The sequence below is a fragment of the Manacus candei genome, unplaced genomic scaffold, assembly GCF_025592945.1.
Source record: "Manacus candei isolate 608988 ecotype Guabito, Panama unplaced genomic scaffold, ASM2559294v1 h1tg000152l, whole genome shotgun sequence".
NCBI classification, from domain to species: domain Eukaryota; kingdom Metazoa; phylum Chordata; class Aves; order Passeriformes; family Pipridae; genus Manacus; species Manacus candei.
The window spans coordinates 355,029-374,167 of record NW_026138200.1 but is presented as its reverse complement, the minus strand read 5'-3'; the positions used below and the strand labels follow the sequence as shown (position 1 = coordinate 374,167).

The 19,139-nt window shown below is 38.1% G+C and overlaps 1 protein-coding gene across 3 annotated transcripts in view; it reads right to left on the bottom strand.

The window, feature by feature from the left end:
* The window catches only part of PSIP1 (PC4 and SRSF1 interacting protein 1), a 35,219-nt gene that overhangs the window by 9,313 nt on the left and 6,767 nt on the right, over positions 1 to 19,139 (bottom strand). For 2 of the 3 annotated variants that reach the window (XM_051772316.1, XM_051772317.1), the window contains exons 5-14: positions 15,359 to 15,475; positions 12,132 to 12,239; positions 11,239 to 11,301; positions 9,997 to 10,096; positions 8,290 to 8,365; positions 7,175 to 7,397; positions 6,452 to 6,570; positions 5,662 to 5,733; positions 4,004 to 4,059; positions 2,803 to 2,873 (exon numbers count right to left, since the gene is read on the bottom strand). In XM_051772316.1, the coding sequence (XP_051628276.1) occupies positions 2,803 to 2,873; positions 4,004 to 4,059; positions 5,662 to 5,733; positions 6,452 to 6,570; positions 7,175 to 7,397; positions 8,290 to 8,365; positions 9,997 to 10,096; positions 11,239 to 11,301; positions 12,132 to 12,239; positions 15,359 to 15,475 (1,005 nt within the window). The remainder of the gene's footprint in view (positions 1 to 2,802; positions 2,874 to 4,003; positions 4,060 to 5,661; positions 5,734 to 6,451; positions 6,571 to 7,174; positions 7,398 to 8,289; positions 8,366 to 9,996; positions 10,097 to 11,238; positions 11,302 to 12,131; positions 12,240 to 15,358; positions 15,476 to 19,139) is intronic. The other variant, XM_051772318.1, reaches the window with a different exon arrangement.

The following is a 19,139-nucleotide window of genomic DNA, read 5'->3' as shown; positions in this document are numbered from 1 at the left end:
TCTCCAGCCTGTCCAAACCTCTCTGGATGGCAGCACTCCCATCCAATCCTTGACTTCAGTTCCATATAATTTTCAAATTTGCTATAGGTGTGGTCTGTCCCATCATCCCAGTCATTAATGAGATATTTTAATAGTACTGACTACTGGTGACTGGTCTGTAGCTGGACTCCCTGCTACCAATCAGTCTTCTGTGCACTGCTGTTCAGCCAGTTTTCAGTCCACCTTCCTATCCACTTTTCTTAGTCCAGACTTCATGAGTCTGTCCTTGAGGCTGTTATGAGAGACTGTGTCAAAAGCCTTTTTAAACTTGACATAAACTGTGTCCCCTGCTCTCCTTCATTCACCAAGCCAGTCATCCCACAGAAGGATATCAGTTTGGTTAAGTATGATTTCATATTCATTAACCCATGCTGGCAACTCCCAGAGACCTTACTGTACTTTATATTATTGGAAACAGTTTCCAGGAGGATTTGTTCCATCACCTTTCAGGGGATCAGCATAGGACTGACTGGCCTGCAGTTTCCTAGACACTCCTGCAATGTGAGGGTGACATTTGCCTTCTTCAGTCCTCAGGAACCTCCCACTCATCACCATGATTTTTCAAAAATAAAGTGGTGTGGATGCACAATGACACTATTAAGCTCTCTCTGCACTCTTCAGTTTATTCTGCATCAGGTCTCACTTTGTTTAAGTGTTCTTTAATTTGATCCTTGTTCTCTGAGCATCAAGGCTTTCCCATTCTTGATCTTTCCACTGGTCTCAGGGACCTAGGATTCCTGAATGGAATTGTACTAGCAAACTGAGGTGAAGACACTGATTACCTTAGCCTTCTTTTTTACTAGGATCCCAACCCCATTCAGCAGCAGGCTCACATTTTCCTAGTCTTCCTTTTACTGGTGAGGTGCTTGAAGCTTTGTTGTCCCCCATTTCTCTCCCGAGATTTAACTCGAGGTGGGTTTTCATTTTCCTAAGCACATCCCTCCATGCTTGGACAGTGCTTGTATATTCCTCCCTGTTCACTTATCACTGCTTCCACTTCTTGTATGCTTCCTTTTTTGTGTCCTTACTATAGTCAGGAGCTCTTTGTTCATCTGTGCAGCCTTCCTGCCACATTTGGTTATTCCTTCCGCTTGTGAAGATGAATCAACCTTGAGAATTGCTAAAAGTGAGCCAGATCTCCTGGTCCCATCTTCTCTCCATCACAGTCTCTCAAGAGATTCTTCCAAGCAGATCTCCGTAGAGGTCAAAGTTTGCTCTCTGGAGTCCAGGGATGCAATCCTTTTTGCCCTGCTCCCTTCTACCAGTAACCTGAACTCCACCATTGCAGTCACTGCAGCCAAGGTTGCCCCTGACCTGCAAATGCCTGACAGCTCTTTGCTGTCTAGAAAAACCAGGTCCAGCAAGGTGTCTTGCCTTGTTACCTTCTTCATCACCTATGTTAGGAAATTACCACACTCCAGAAGCTTCCTGCATTGGTGTGTAAGTCTCATGCCCCTTCAGCAGATACCAGGATGTTTCAAGCCTCCAATTAGAACCAGAGGTGTATCCCAATTGTTTAAAGATGACTTCATTCTCTACTTCTCCCTGATTAGGTGATCTGCGGTTGACATCCTCAGGATATTACTCATATTGGTCTGCTCAATAATCCTGACACATAAGCTCTCAGTTGGCTTATTAACTGCCCCAGTGCAGAGCTACATGTTTTCACTGATGTTTCACAGAGTTCTTTCATCTTGTCTTCCCAGCACCCATCTTTCCTGAAGAACTTCTCACTGAATCTCTGATATCAGTGAAACCACAGCCCTGCAACTGCAGATATACAGTTCCCCTGGGTTGTTCCCCCTGCTGTAATGCATTAGTGTAAAGCCACCCCTAAGAGAAAAACAGTTGTGCTGACATTCCAGAAAAGTTGAAAGCTTTCCTCATAATGCTGTGCTGCCAGCACTTCCTCATTTCTGTGCTGAGGTGGTCATGACAATTCAGTCCTGTTTGGCAGACGAATGCTGTTGGTTACAAAGTCAGTCCTGTTTACATTACTCTGCTGACATCTGTTTATATCTGACTGCCATCCTGCTCCACACCACTTCCTCCTCTGCTACCATTCCTAGTTTGATGGTCTTCAACCAGGCTGGCCAGGTTGCCTCTTGGCAGCACGACTTTTGGGTGGATCCTGCTACCTCCTAGCACACTTATCCATTCCTTCACAAGTTCTTTTCTCAAGAAAGGAGGCAACCACCTGGGTCCCTATACCTTGACCATCACTCTCAGAGTCATGCAGTCATGCTTCATAATTTCCAAGCATCCCCTGACTACACCATTGGTAGCCAACACAAAATCAGCAGTAGCAAATAGTCTTATGGTCAGAAAGCTTTAAACATCTGCCAGTAATATTCCAAATCTGAAACTCCAACAAGCAACAGATTTCACTCACTTGACAGTGAGTGGAGTCAGCAGACTGGTGCCCCCAACCCCTTGCATCAGGAAGTCTGCCACTACTACACTCAATGTCTCTCCGATGTTTCCACATAGCTAAGCATGCTGATCTGGCACCAGATGCTTCATTTTACATCATTCCATCTGAATGTTTACAGTAAATAATTTATTATCAAGTATTTTCAAACAAAACCAATTTAATTTGCTGTCACTCATCTTTCACTGCCCACAGTAACCACATTTAAAGAGCAGTTATCTTTCAAATTTAAAGAATTCCTCTCATTTTCAGAATATTATTTAAAAACAAGCACACAATCACTTCCTACTGGAATTTGACATATAAATCAGTTTTTAAAAAAATATACTTACCAGATTATCAATTTTCAGGGAATTCTTTATTTCTGCATGTATCCTTTGAAGCCTAGAATCCATTGATGTTTCTGAAGATTAAAATAGTATGAATGAATATTTGATAATAATATCAGGTTTGTTTTTGCAGAAACGATTCTACAAATATAAGCTTCACACAGAAAGCAGAAGAATACGGGCAGGTATCCTACATGCAGGTGCACAATAAATACACCATAGGGCTTACTATCAGAAATAAAGTACACAGTTTTTTTAAAACTGAACATTATTAGCAACCCACTTAGTTTTCTCCTTGGGACTTAAAACTGAAAAGAATTTTCCATTCCAATACACAGCTTTCACACTCTAATTGTGGGCTAGTTTAACAAGAAGTTTTAATAAATACTAAGAGTTACAAAGCTGGAAGACTTAAGACAGGACACTTGGATATCAATGATTTGTTTTCAGTAAACTGGTCATGATTCAAGTCCAAATCCACCCAAATAAATGTTCCCAGTACACATGCTTCAGCAGGTGCGAAAGATTAACAAACGTGGTCTACTCTAATTCACACGCCGAATGCCTGTTTGGATTTGATACGTACTCTGAACAATACTTCACGCAAACAGAGTTTCCTTCAAGGCCAATCCACCTTGGATGAGTTTTTGTTTTCCCCCTGCTGTGACACTATGTTGGCTGGAGTCTATGACACTGGATTTGTACTATACTACAAATTACAGCCAGTGGTTTGGATTGCCCTCAAAGATGGGAGTACTGAAAAAGGAGTTACTTATCCCTGTGAAGGTCAGTCTGCGAGTATGGGTCAGTAGAGAAGACCACGGCAACCTGAATCTAAGCCTCCGGCTTAGTAAGAGGTAGTATCTAAACACTTTCAAGAGGTCTCTCAGAGTACAGTGTTATGAGAAGATAGAAAGGAAAAAATGATGGGAATAACTGAAGTGATTCAGTTCAAAGAGTAAAAGCTTTTGTTTCTTGCTCACAAACAGAAGAGACCAAGGCTCAAAAACTCAAATGACAGTAAAGTCAGGATAGCCAAGACCTGTTCTAATGCACTTCAGAAAGAAAGAACACAGGCAAGAAATGCACTGTTTCACAGACCTGAATGGATCAGACATCCCAGCCCACACAGCCACCCTCAGCAGTAAATTTTGCCTAAAATATAACATGACCAAGAAGTACTATTTAGCTTCTTTAAACTAACCTCTCTTCTTCTCAATCTTCTTAACTTCTGCTTTCTTGCCTTCTTCTTTACTCTGCCTATGAAAAATGTTAAAGTGTTTTTCCAATGTCGTACACCCTGCTTTTCATACTTTTTTTTCTAATTTTTGGATGAGATGCAAAATTTTGAAGCATTATCTCAGTAAAACATTGACATGCAAGAACACAAAGAGACAAACCTGGGTTTTCAAAGGCTGAAACAAAGTAACCAAATTAATTAGCTACTGCTATAAGATACTGCTAATAAGATACTGCTGATAAATCGTCCTACTCACAGCTGCTTTTCCCTAGAAGCAGAAAATTACAGGATTTTAAAAACAAGTCACATTTCCAAACCGTATTTTTTGGGGGGTTGCATGTATAAACTGGTAAAATGGCATTGTACAGAACTAACTTTTGGAGAAGGAAAATATTTTTATGAGGATAACAAAAAGAGTAAAACTATTTGACATTTCCATGGGGAATTATGGAAAGATCAATTAATCATAATCAGTTCCTATATGACTGATTTTCTCAAATAATTAAATGTAACAGTAAACATATCTTACAAGTGACCATAAAGATATCAGTAATAATTTAAATATTCTTGAAGGAAGTAGTAATAAGGAAAAAAGATTTACTGCAAATGCATTGAAATCTCCTGGATCTTTCTCCAATTGTATCACTGAAAATAACGCTGGGGATCATGAAAAGCAAAACAAAATTTGTCTCCATCTCAGTTACAGGATGAACACAGGCAGAAATCTTTCAAACACACTTTTAAACTCCTTACTCAGAGAAGATCATGAACTCCTGTTTAGCAATTCCTCAGTCTTGTCTTACTGAGGGGTTTAAAGGCCTCATTTTAGAATTTGCATGTTTCAGCATGTCATAACTAAATGTCCTGTGACTAATTTACTTCCTGTCACAGTAATATGTAGGCCTGCATGTCTCATCTTCCATGTTTCTTTCATAATCTATCCAGTTATAGAATCAACACTTTCAAAGTACATAAAACTAGTTTGCTTCAACTGGCAGCACAATCTTAACAGCAGAGACAAACTATGGTGTAAAGCACTTTAATTAAATAAAACCTAATGAAGTAGCTACAAAGACCAGAAAATGGATACTATGCTGACAAGCAAAGTAATCAAAACACATATCAGTCTATACTATTTTTAGTCAATATTGAGTTTTGTAATATTAGTCATCAGCTATAATTAAATTCATTATGCATTCAGAATCTACTTCTCATTTATCTTACTGAAACAAAAATCTATCTACCCTCCAATGCATAAAATATGACACCTATTTAAAAGTAGAAATTTGATTATTATAACTAAATCAATATATGACTCGATTTAGTTCGATTGCAGAAATCAATCAGCATGTGTCAGAGTTAAATACTGATATATTAAGAGCTGCTAAGCTTCTAAGGACAATTTAATATCTCTGAAGTTGCTACAGGCAAGTAGAATAACTATGTTAGGTTTCCAGAGGAGTGACAGGAAGGGGAGAAAAAAAAGGGGCTGGAGGATTAAAAAAAAAAAAAAAAAGACCCCCACAAAAATAGATTCTTGTTAATGAACATGAAAAAGGTAGGATTTTGTTGTTACAGGTAAAGGGGACCGTTATTCTCTTCCTTTTTCTCCAAATTTTTACCTTGTTCTCCCATTCTTCTGCCCTCCCACCAACTGTGGGGATGGGAACATCATGCCTTTGTGGTGGCAGCTTCTTCATTCATTTGCAGAAAAGCTCTTGAAAATGAGTCAGATTTCTTCCTATTGTTCCCCTCCTCCTTCCCCCCCAGTTTCTGGCAGGATCTTCTCTCCATTCTTATGCTTGATTCATTTATGCTAAATTATTTTCCAAATGCAGACTGCTCTTAGTATCACTCAACTGGCTTTGCAGTGCTAGAGTAGAATAATGCTTAATTTTTTAACTTCTTCTGTCCAACAGCGTGTACTCCAGCTGCCAGACAGAGAAGGAAATGTTGTCCAGATAACCCTATGCATTCCACATCTGATCAAAAATCCATAACCATGACTTAAGAGGTCCTACCAGTCGTCAATCTAATGTATCTAAAAATTGTAAGAAAAATACATGGCTGTCCTGAACAGTTTTTCACACTGACCCCTTTATACATGGTTATTCTTAGGTTAGTTCTAAAAAGAACCACCAGTTGTCCTCTGCTAGGGATTCCAAGTCACTGAAAGATTGACATCACTTAATTTGTATGTTCATTTCTTCCCATCCTCCCACAAAAGAACATATGGTTTAGAGGAACTTTTTACTCTCCCCTTAAAAAGAAAAAATAGAGAAACAAAAAGGCAAGGGGAGAAAAACAGAACACAGTGCAAACAAGTTCGGAAGTTTTTCAAATATTGTCCCCTCCCATTAGGTTCAAAGTATTCCTACAACTTGTGGGCATCACACGTTAAAATACACTCACGATTCAGATTCTGCCTGTTCCTCCTGTTTACGCTTTCTTTCTGTTACTTCTCTCTCATGTTGGCCTCTTACAATGCCCCTTCTGTGCGCTGCCTGAAAGCTTCTTCCTCCTTTTTTCTTCTGTTTTTATTTGGTATTTAATGGTTGGAAAGAGAAAAGCGAGATTATTAAATTATTGTTTCCGTAAACAGATAAACCTACCTACACTGAGTATCCTTCTCTGCTCCATGGAGCAACCTGACTTTGTGGAAAGGTGGCTTTGCCTGAAACTAAATATAATTTCATTAGTCTTTTCTTCCTTTTTTCTTTTCATTGGAAGGCAATGCTAAGGACTAGAAAAATGAAGACATTACAAATTGTTGGCTAGGGACAGCTTTGTACCTTTCAAAAATGTGATTTCAAGCCAAATGTTCTCCAGATGCACCCAAGGAAAACAACATCTGTGTTTCAAGGAACATAGATAAAAAAAAAAAAGCCTTCTGACAAAATAAAGGCTACATATAAATTCTTAAAGCATCTAAGAAAAGATGCTTTTCTTAGAAAATACTGCAAGTTCCTCCAAGAATTATTTGAGGAAATTAAGTTTTGAAACTTCTGTTCTATACATCTGTAAGCCAAGTCACAGGACTCCAAACTTCACTAAGATCTAGCTTTAACTTGAAGAAAGATCTTCAGTGATACTACTTTCCTTTATAATAAGTTTGTCAGGAAAGCAAAATTATACCTTGTCCCCTTCTTGTTCTTCTTCATCTTCAGAATCAGAAGCTGATGTAGAACCCACTTTTGCAACATTTTTCCTTTTTGGTTCAGCCTCTTTCTTTCCTTCCTTTTTATCAAATTCCTTCTTTGATTTCTCCTCTTCCTTCTGACTCTCCTCATCTTTTTTCCCTTGCTTTTTGGGCTTTTCTTCTGGTCCTTTTTTCTTTGACTTCTCCTCCTCATTAACACTAAAACACAGACAGTATTTAGGCACCATGTCCACTACCTACAGCGACTTTAAAAATGACACTTTAACTCAGTAAGCTGATTTTTTTAACCACAGAATACTAAAAACTATGAAATAAATTCACTTTCGGTTAATTTAATGCCTTTTGAAAAAATACTTTGTCTCCTTCTAAAATTAAAGCCTAGTAACTGTGGGGAAAAAACCCCATACAAATAAATAATTGCATGGAGGCTCCAATGAAACTAACTTTAATATAAGTGCATAGATCCAAACCCAAGAAGTTCGTGCTCAGCAGATTCTCCACATACATATGGGTCTGCAGGACCAAGAGTGCATATACTGTAAACTAGGTTTATAAAGTACCCTTATTTAAGGTGTACATATACCAAAACTGTGCATTTGCTAATTTATAGAAAAGTAAACCAATGCCCAACTTTTCCTCGAGTTTGCAGAAGCACTAAGGACTTGACATAAGAACTGAAGATGGCAAAACCAAAATTTAGGTAACTAATAGGGTTGGAATTCCATCAGAAGAGACTTCTGAAACAAAAAATGCAAGAAAAAAAAAATCGCTATTTCGATTTTGTGTGATCTTGTATTTTCTCTTAGTAAATATCTTTCCTCTTCACTCAGCAGGAATTTTGCGCAGAATTTACAAGTTAGGAAAGTCAAGATTTTCTGTCGCTTGTTCCAGAAATGTAGTACCTTGAGTTACTCTGTATTATAACTTACTCTGTATTATAACTACATCAACAGAAAAAGTAACTCATACTGAGCACTAATGGGGCAAAACCAGGAACTCACTGCTAACTATGAAGTCTTAACATAAGGAACAACACTGTTTACAATGAAGAAACTTTAATTTTAGAATTAAGGAAAAAACCGTAACTCACAGGTCACCCTCAGAAAGACATGATGGTTTCACCAGCTTGGGTCTCCCTCTTGGTTTTGGAACTTTTACTTCAGAAGCTAGTAGTTATACAGAAATAACAGGTTAGTCCACAGCCACCACCTACTCCTTGTCTATGTGGAAAGATTCTTACTCAACAGACATAAGCTACCCTTAAATCAAATAAGTTAAAGTGTTGGTAGTTTTTCAGCTGACTGGTAAATTAAAAACTTTGGTGTTTTTCAGCCACAGGTTCCAACTACCAATTCTTGTGCTTTTTACAAACCATACAGTTAGATTTGTTTCACACATTGCATAACTAATACAAACAAGTCTTAAATTAGACAATGAGAAAGTCTGAAATTAGAGAAAGAATTCACTTAGTGCCCACATTAATACAGTTTGTTATCCATATTTTTAGATGTATCATGGGACTTCTATCACTCTTCATGGTAACAACCCACTGTCAGGAAGTTCTACCACCACACTATAGTGCAGATCAAAACCCTGCATTTCCTCAGACTCAGCACATTCTTAGGAGTAAGACAAACAGCATGCCTGTCATCTTGGCACTTATATACTTCAAATGCTTTTCCAGTACCACAGTGAACATGTGGTCAGGAAACCTAACACTCACTATTTAAAGTCTTGTTGGTCTTAGCACGGAGCACTGCTTAACAAGAGATGAGGGCATCGTATCAACACCAGAAAAGGCTTTATAGTACACTTTCCAAAAAGGTATTTTATTCTGGAGGCAAAAGCATCTCTTATAAATCCTTTCCTGCTCTTACAGATAGCAGTTAGTAAAAAACAGCAAAAAATGGTAAAGATAAAACCACAAATATTAAAGATGTACATTTGGTACATGTAATGAAATGACAGAGGGGCATGAATTAATATTTAAATTTCCTAACAACTCCCAAGGCAAAAGTAAATAAGTCTATTTAACTGTGTTTGCACTGTTTTTACATTGTCAGCAGATACAGAAGACTAAATTATTTGTTTCCCTGGTTAGATGCTCATACAACGTACTTAACTGCTGCAAGAACTGTTTTCTCTTGTATTAGTTAACGATCAAGATAATCTGCAAGCTTACCATAAAACTTAAAATAGATCACTGCTACTTGGAAAGAAACAGTCACTATAGTGCCACCAAATGATTCTAATTATACATTTTAAAAAAGCAAGTTGTATTGTTTTTTAATTTGTCTATCAACCTACAGACTGCCTTAAACATCTTTTCAAACAAGTCTCTCCAGCTCTTAGCTTTTTTTCCTTGTCCTCAGAGCTCCACCTACAGGTTTGTTGTTCCCCCAGTTCTCTTGTGTTTTATGGATATTCTAACACAATCAAAGTAGTTTGTAGACCTTTAATGTATATAAACCTTTATGGAGCAAAAATGCAGAGAGAGCTCTTATCACATATTTATACTTTAGCAGTATTTTATGAAGAAGGCTTTTCTAAAGGTAATAATTGTGTCCAAAACCAGTCTTTAATTTCAAAGACTGAGCATTAATGCTAACAATTTAAATCCATTTATGTCCTAAATTCATCAGTTTGAGATGAGGTTCTCATTATAATCTATTAGCAAAGCCCACCTTTAGCATGAAAAAATACTCTGTAGTACTTTAGGGGAAGGAGACAACTCCCTGACTAATTCTACACAGATATTTCTGTGGTGAAAAAAATTAGATAATTCTTCTGAAGTTACCTGCTGGTCTTCCTCTTTTGGGGCTTACTTTTGGAGACACTGGCATAGGAGCTGCTGCTGCTCCCACTGCTGCTTCCTCAGCTTCAGCTCGTTTTTCAGACTAATTTAAAGAATGAATTTCACAAGTGAAAAAAAATACATGACCCCAGTATCTCAATTACTTTCTCAAACAAAAGTTTTAAACTTCTAGAAATAAATTATTATGCTATTGGTTGTACACATGAAAAAGTTTCCAAATTCAGTAACAGATTATATTTAAGTATTACTAATTTGACCCTCTCCATACCATCACTACCTGATAAGAAATGTTTCATATAAATTCAACCAGCCCATTCATCTTCAGAACAAACTTATCTTGGTACAATAAAGCAAAAATACTTACAAGTAATCTCCTTAAGATCACCATAACAGCACACCAAAACCCAGTTTTAAGCAGGCAAGTTCATATTTCCACCTCCCAAATACTCTTCTTTTACAGTATCCCATCATCACCCAAGCTGCATCAAAGTATCAAGGCAACAGGTGGAGCTATCCAGAAAAATACCTGCTTCCAGCTCTACAGACCAATGTTATTCACCATGAAAAATTGTATGTTGGCCTGCAGCAATGGGACATAATGACCTATATCTACACAGTCATTTCAGGGGGTTGGGTTGGAAAGATGGATAGAACTTATAACAAAAGATCTCGATGAAAAGATACCTATCTCCCTGCAGAAACACTCCCTATCCATACATACAGATGAAAGATCTCAACTGGAAAAAACAGTCAAGAATTTAGCATCTTGTATGCAGGACAACGAAGAGTATAGGTACAGCATGCAATTTACCTGAGACAAACATACTAGTCACAGATTTTCCCAAATTAAAGACATCACAAAATCACAAATTTGTGAAAAAGAGGAGCATTTCAGATATTGGTTCAGTGTGATAAAGATGTTAAAACATAGACTGTTTTATTAGCAGTCTAGCAACAGTTTATATCTTATTTTTTTCTTACTTGTAATAGTTTTTTTGGGAAAGATGGGAACTCCATATTCCACATCAAGTTCAAACAGAATTAAGACTTGTAAAACACACTCTGGGAAAACTTTCATTTCCACAAATCTTTCTGACATTTAAAAAAGGGGAGAAGGGTGTCAAGCACTTCAACTTATGCATAATCTGTCATTAAAGAAAATAACATTCAGTATTATCACAGCTGAAAAATTCCGGTAAGGGAACTAATTAAATGTGTTGTTACCTTTCTTTTTCTTCCTCTTCTAGCAACTTTAGTAATAGAAGCATCATTTGTTTTCACCACATCCTGTGAAGATTAAAAACAGTCCAAAGAGTCTTAACAAAACAAAGATATATATTGAGATTATTCTAAGTATTTTTCACAACTGAAACCTCTAGTACATAGTTTAAACAAGAATCCTGTAACGTATATGAAGACACTTCCTGCTTTTAAATTATTAAAATCATGATTATGGTTTTAAACTGAATAAGGGTAGGTTTAGATTAGATATTAGATAGAAATTCTTTACTGTAAGGGTGGTGAAGCACTGGAACAGGTTGCCCAAAGAAGCTATGGATGCACCATCCCTGGAAGTGCTCAAGGCCAGGTTGGACAGGGCTTTGAACAACCTGTTCTAGTGGAAGATGTGCCTGCCCATGGCAGTGCGATCGGAACCAGATGATCTTTAAGGTCCCTTCCAACTCAAACCATTCTATGATTATCTGGTACTCAGGACTTTTTCCTGAAAGATAAAAAAATAAACTAAGTACTAAATAATATTCTGTTCTAAATAAAGGTATGTAGTGATGTTTCAGTCTGTCTGAAGTCTTTATTTAGTCCTCAAAAAAAGTACATTTGCAATACAGAGTAAGTGATAAAACCCACGGTGTTCCACCAGTTTTAATTCAACTCATAGAAAAGTCAGACTAAGTTTCCCCTCTGAAGAAAACTACAGTTCCTGGGAGCTTCAATGAGAGGTCTAAACATGAGTGAACACACAGAAAGTTTTATATAATTAAACAACTCCTGAGACTGTCACAGTAGTAATAACTATAGTGTCTGAATACTCAGTAATAGATTTACACCAATCAACATATTAAGATCTTTACTGGTACACAGAAAAAGCTCTAACATACTTCTTTAATGTTTTTGTCTGAAGGCGGATCATCTTCCTTTGAAGTATCCATCTCCTTTTCTTCTGTTTCAGCTTCCGTAGGTAAGTTATTATCCCCCTTAGGGGATAACTGCAAAGGGAGTCAACACGGGGTAAGAAAAAATGCATTAGGAGTATTTTACAGTGAAAAGAGAACATGCAAATTACTATCAGGATGTTCTTCACTTTAAATAGTTTAAGAAGGTAGTGTACTGGAACACTTCCTCCTGCAGCATCTCTCTTACAAGGAAAGGCTGAGGGAGCTGGGCCTGTTCAGCCTTGACAAGAGACAACTGAGAGGGGACCTCATCAATGTCTCTAAGTATCTGAAAAGAGGGTGTCAAGAGGATGGAGCCATGCTCTTCCAGGTGGTGCCAAGCAATAGGATAAGAGGCAATGGGCAGAAACTGATGCACAGGAAGTTCCATCTGTACATGAGGAAGAACTTTACTGTGAGGGTGACCATGCACTGGACCAGATAGCTTAGGGAGGTTGTGAAGTCTCCCTCACTGGAGATAATTAAGAACCATCTAAATGTAATTCTGTTCCAAATGCTGTAGGATGACCCTGCTTAAGCAGAGGGTGGGACCAGATGACCCACTGTGGTTCCTTCCAACCTGACACATTCTGTCATTCTGTGTTGAATAACCCTTTGTCTAGTTCAGCCCACCTGTTGTGGCCATACCTCCCACGTGTTCTTGTGAACCTGCTTGGCAAAAACTAAAACAGCGTGTTATTGTTGTTATATAATAATATAATATATCATAATAATAATATATTATAATAACAGTGTGTTATTATTGTCATACTAAATCAAAAATACAGTATTGCCCCAGCTACTAAGAAGAAAACTAACTCCATCCCAGCCAAAACCAGGACAAGTAGTAAACAGACCACAAACAGGTTGTTTCAGCATTTATAGATTGTAATTTCTGCCTTTTTTCCTGTTTTGTTGGGGTTTTTAAACCTTAAAAATACTAGGTTTTGTTTCAGGTAAGCAGTTAAGTCTTGAAAAAATCAAGTGTTCATAATAATTTACTTGAAAATAATCAACATTTCCTTGCTACCTATGTATCTGTGTGTTTTTAAGATTTTCAGTTCTTTCAACTTGAATACTAGTGCCTTATCCCACTTGCAAGCCCTTCTTTTGCAATTCCTTTTTAAAGTAGCTAGTTTTTAAGATCTCAACATTAAACAAAGCAACTATCACACAATATTCCTAATTACCTGAACACATGTAATATCACTGAATCTTTTTACAGAATACAATTTTAAGACAGAAGAATTATTGGCTCTCTAAAACCAGAGGAAACTAGAGCACAAGGACTGGTTAACAGAATTTTATAGCTTTATTACTATAAAAAGAGAAGAAATTTGCTCCATATTTTGCCTTAAGCTGATTGGGACTAATTACAGAAATCTAGGTAAAAGGACCCGTTCAGGATCTTCCACTCCATCTTCATGTTTAAATTGCTCTTACATCTTCCTGTTTCTCTTCCACACTACCAGCACTAAACAGCCTAAAAGCACTTTTCATGAGAAACATGAAGCTTAAGTCATTGGCATCCCCACTAGCACATATTGCTTGAGGCATAAATTCACAGTGAAGCAAACTGATTAATCAGCCCAGTTTAAAAAAAGTTTCCCCCTTGCAGTAGCAAATACTAAGAACAAATGCTTTTATCAGCAGCGTGCATGGGCAAGAACAGCATTGGTTTACTAACACTGTCAGCAAATTATGTGTTGAAGAGTGCTCCTAAGGTATAGTAGATAGAACCCAAATCACCCTTAACTTCTGCATGTGGAAGTAGTAAATAAGGAACTCTAGACAGTAACAAGTTGGGAGAAATAATCCATCAATAACCCTGTAGTCTCCAACTCATCAAAACAACTCTCAACATTATCTTATCAGTATACTACCAGTAGACTAACTTTTTTCCTCCAATCAGAGGACTTTTTTATTCTTGAATAAACAAGCCATTACAGCTACTGGACACTAACCCCAGAGAAGGAACACCTGCTATGTGTTTGACACACTGTAAATTGCTCAGTTGCTGCTATGAATCAATATTAAAGGATGGCCAACAACACTTACAGAAAAACTACATTAAAATCTGTGTAAATAATCAAAATGAAAACAGGTAGAATAAAGGCAAGTCTATTCAAAACAGACTGTTATTTAAGTTAATGGCACCACTTATCGTGTAGAGTAGTAATTTCCAAAAATTAGTTAGAAATAAATGAGATACGATAAATGTACTAGTCCCACCTGCATCACAATTTTTCTCACTTTAGGATTCTATTCTTCTTAAAAACACTGAGAAGAGTTGACAAAACTCAACATCTCTTCCATGCCATATGAAAAATTCTCCCATATGGACGTAACAAAACACTCAAGAATAGAGAAAGTTCAAAGTAGTGTACTACACTAGTATTATTAATTGTACAGTATGCAAGGAGGCTTCACCTCCTACAGTACAAACTACATATAGCATCAGTAAGCTGAAACAATGATGTTTCAGGCAGAAAAACATTTTTCTTTTTAGTATGAATACAATATATTTTAAAAGAATTAAATCTTGTTTTGGAAGGATTCTAAGGTATGCAGACATTTACAAAGTGAAGAAGTTGAACTCTGTATAAACTACTGTATACTGATGACTCACAGATACTTTTATGACTCAAGAGTTGAACTGATACAGCTATGAAATCATCTATATTTTGATTATTTGATTAAGAGTATGGCCAAATTCAAACTGATTCTTATAATCTGTTCTGGCAAACACACTGAAGTACCCTTTCAGCCATGACAGACCCTAATGATCTGTTTGGCTTTTCAACAAAAGCCATCATAATTTTAAGTGACAGTCATACCTGTCTACGGTACTAAAAATTCTTCAAAAACTCAAAACCAGAAACTTTAAGCTAATTCTTGGTGATCAGTTCCAACTTCTCCTGCCCAGGAAGTACCATATGAATTTAATTCATTATTATTTAGAAATATAGGCTGGTAAGAAAATTAATTTTCAAAAACACATATAGTACCATAAAAGGAATACAGAAAGACAAAAATATTACTGTAAGTATATCTGAAAAGAAATAAATGCAAGACAGTTACAACAGTAAGCCACTATTAGTTTAAAATATTTAGGTAAAAACTTGGCAATAAAAATGTTTCTGGCAGAATAAAGCAGAAATTCAGTCACTTACTTTTGGGACAGAACACTTTTTTTTTTTGGTTCCTGCTTTTTCTTCACTCCCTTCAGCAGACTCCTGACTGCTTTCTTCAACAGTTTCATTGATAGGAGTGTTAATGGTTGGATGGGGCTTCAATATAACAAAAACATCAAAAATGATGTTTAATTTAAATTGCAACTTCCTTATTAAACTTTCAAGCTCTAATGCTGTAACAACTTATTTCCACATTACTAATACTGCAATAGAGGGTTTTTCTTATGTGTAATATACCTGAAAGGTAAAAAATTTTAAAAGTTTGTTTTGATCGAATACAGCTTCTGATGCAACTGTAAAGAAGTACATTTTTTAATAATCTACTGATTCTAAGTAAGCCAACTACCCATTCCTAAAACGTAAGCAGAAAATATTACAGCAAGGTAATTACAGAATTAAAGTTAAAACCACAGAAACAGAGGAGATAAGGCCTAAAATACTCCTTTTTATTCAATTACATTGTTTATGGCTTTCTCCCTCTTACATATTAGCTGCTTCAAACAAAGCAGGCATTTTTAATTTTTCCCCCATTGAGGATGTGGGTTTGGGTTTAAGCAGAAGCCACAGGCTCCTTTTTCCAACTCCCTTACTAGCAGTTACAAGAAACATCTGCAAAGTATAAATACTGCTCTCAGAACATTCCAGTTCTGGGAATCAAACAGAAAATATGGGGCTCTCAGAAGGCCATACTAAAACTATGCCCCGTAAAAGGACAGAAAAACTATGAACAGAATTGCAAGGGAATCCCCCTCCTTTTATTATCTTGCATCCAGAACAAAAACTCGTTTCTGCCAACATCTTCATTCCCCTCTGACCATACCCACTACTTGTCTAAACACAAAATTATCTACTCATTCTGAATTTTTAAGCTCTGACACCTACTGTGTTTCCTGCTACTGTCCAGTAACTGTGTTTCACTTAGCTCTAAGAATATTTCTTAAAATCAAAGAATTGGATGCAGATAAAACAAAGAGATCGAGGAATGTCTTAAGATACATTAATCTCCAAGACCTCACCTAAAAAGTTGTCCATTCACCTATGCACTGAATACCAGAACACATTAGCAGGCCATAGTGCACTATTCTACTTTAAAATGCTACTGGGAAAACAGTGTATTTACTCATCAGTGTCTACATTACCTTTCCTCTCAGTTTTCATAAGCAACTACTTGTCTTCACTTTTGAGATCCCTCGCTGCCTACACTGATTGCTCATGCTCTGCAACAGCGGGCAGGTGCTGGTGACATGGGTGGAACACAGTCTGAGCTGGCCTGGGTAACTGGCTGGCAAGGGGTGAACTGACCCACCCAACCCCCCACCTCACCTGGGAGCACATGGTAACTCCACCCAAGTGGCAAATGAGAAGAAGATGGATGAGACAGAGGGATGCTCATGCACAGAACAATATGCATGCACAGGGCACGAGGGACTCCAGGGAAAAAGAGATGCTACATCATGATGGTGGTAAGTGAAGGCACACAAGGCATTGCTCAAGCCAAGCTCCAGCCCAGAGGGGCTGCCTGAAGTTGAGGAGTACAAGTAGTGCAGATAGCTTATGCCACTGCAGATTGAACTGTGGGTGGCAGGAGCACGAGGCAAGAGACCTTGAACTGGCTCCGACCCCTTACATAATGAAGTGCACAGGGACCTGTGGCACCAGCCAGGTGACCAGACACTCAGAGATACAACAGGAGACAAGGACTCAGCTAGAAGACTCCGCACTTCCAGGCTTAGCCTGTAAGGGTATAAATATCCAGGGCTTCATTTGTTTGGGGTCCCTCCCAGGAAGCACCCAACTCTATTTTTCTGTGGTTGCACCATGATTAAATTATTTTAAGGATCCAGACGTCTGAGACTCTGCTAAAGGAAATCAAGGGTTGAGACAAAAAGAAAACCTGTCTGACTGTGTGAGCGTGGGGTGTGCAGGGAGTTGACAGAGCACCTGTCGGATCACTGGAGCTTTCTGCTGCTCAGGTGGTGTGAGTGCCAGGGCGGAAAAAACTAAATCATTAGTGTTATCAAGAGGATTCTTACACTAAATGCAAAATACAGCACTGCACCAGCTACTAAGAAGAAATCTAATTCTATTCCAGGCGAAACCAGGCCATTACAATCAAGCTCACTTAAACATGCATTCCCCCTTAAGTTCATCAGGGCTGAACAGTCCCAGCCCTCTGAGCCTCACAGCAGAGATGCTTCAGTCCATCATCTTCATGGGTTTCTCTGTCCAGTATGTCTATGTTCCTCTTGTACTGAGTAGCCCACAACTGGATACAGGACTCCATCCCTACTTAGAAAAATTTCTTTTTCCAGTAATTTTAAGGCTCACTTATAGGAGATTTTAAATAAAACCTGTGGAACAAAAAGCTTTTTTTTTTCCTTTTAAGTAAAAATTGCAAAGAATAACCCAATGGCTCTAGATAGAATCTGACAAAGAAAGACGCTGTGAAAAGTGCTACTGCTGAAGCTGAAGAATCTGAATGGAACTCAAAAGGTAAAAGGACCACCCCATGGAAAAGCTGCTACACTAAGAAAACAGTCTGCACATATCTCTTGGCAGCATGTTACGTTATTTCTATTTGGACACGTATTTAGGAATGTCTGAGACGCTACTGGAAGCACTGCTTTATGGAAGTGACTGATTCCTGTAGTGAACAAAACATTAGACAAACCTGTTACTGTTGAATACTTATACCCAGATATTCATTTAGTTAGAATGACTGGTAACATACAAGTTACAGTTCACAACTGCCTCAGCCACCCACGAGCATTTCTTAATTGTCACAATGAGGACAGAGAGAAGATACAACTTGTATCTTATGGCAGAGTCATAGTTTGAAATTGTCCCCCGCTCCGAGAGTTTGGGGGGGGCTCAGAGGTGATTTGGTGCCAGGGCAGCGTTCCCTGGAGAGCCAATCACCGTCCCTTTTGAGCTTCTGCTCAAAACCATATATACACAGCACCAGAAGCAGTTGGCAGTGTTGTGCTGTTGGTGTCTGCTGCGTGTAGGTGCAGAAGGCGAGGGTGCGGCTGGGCTCCTTCCTTCCCCCCTCTGGGGGGGCAGAGGGGAGCCCTGCGGCCCCACCAGCTCTGCCTAGGCCAGAGTTGGAGGCAGCATTGAAGTGAGTGTTTGTGAGGCTTGAAAGTTTCTCTCCGGTGTTAGTATAAATTGTGGGAAAGGGTGGGGGAGCCTGAAAACTGGATTTTAGATTTCTAATGTGGCTCAAACTGCTACAGGTAGCAGAAAAAAATCTGTCCCTTATGATTACAGTCCTTCTCACTGTCATGAGGGGATTAGCATCTCCCCATATCCTGAACCAAAAAACTGTACATCTGGAATACATCAGCTCTCAACAACACTTCAGAAACTCCTTAATCTTTATCCATGTTCTCTTTCAAACTAGAAACACAGTAACTTGGGATATCTTATGAAGCAGCAATTAACTGCTGCTGAAATGGCAACCTGGCATGTGTAAGTGCAGCAAATAAAAGATAATTCTTTTTCTTATTACTGCAGTATTGCCTAGAAGACCCAGTATGTGATCAGGGTCAGTGTACATCCAGTGTGCATAACAAAACTAAGAGCTCACAGAATGTTCAGAGAAGGTAGGCAAAGACAAAACTAGCAAGGCAATTTCTTTGTCTTCAGATCAAATTTGGGTCTTTTTATGGGTAGCATTGCACAACTCAGTCTAAGCTTGGAAGACTTACCAAGAGGTAAGAAATGAGGAACTACTGACGGACAAAAATTGAATAAAGTC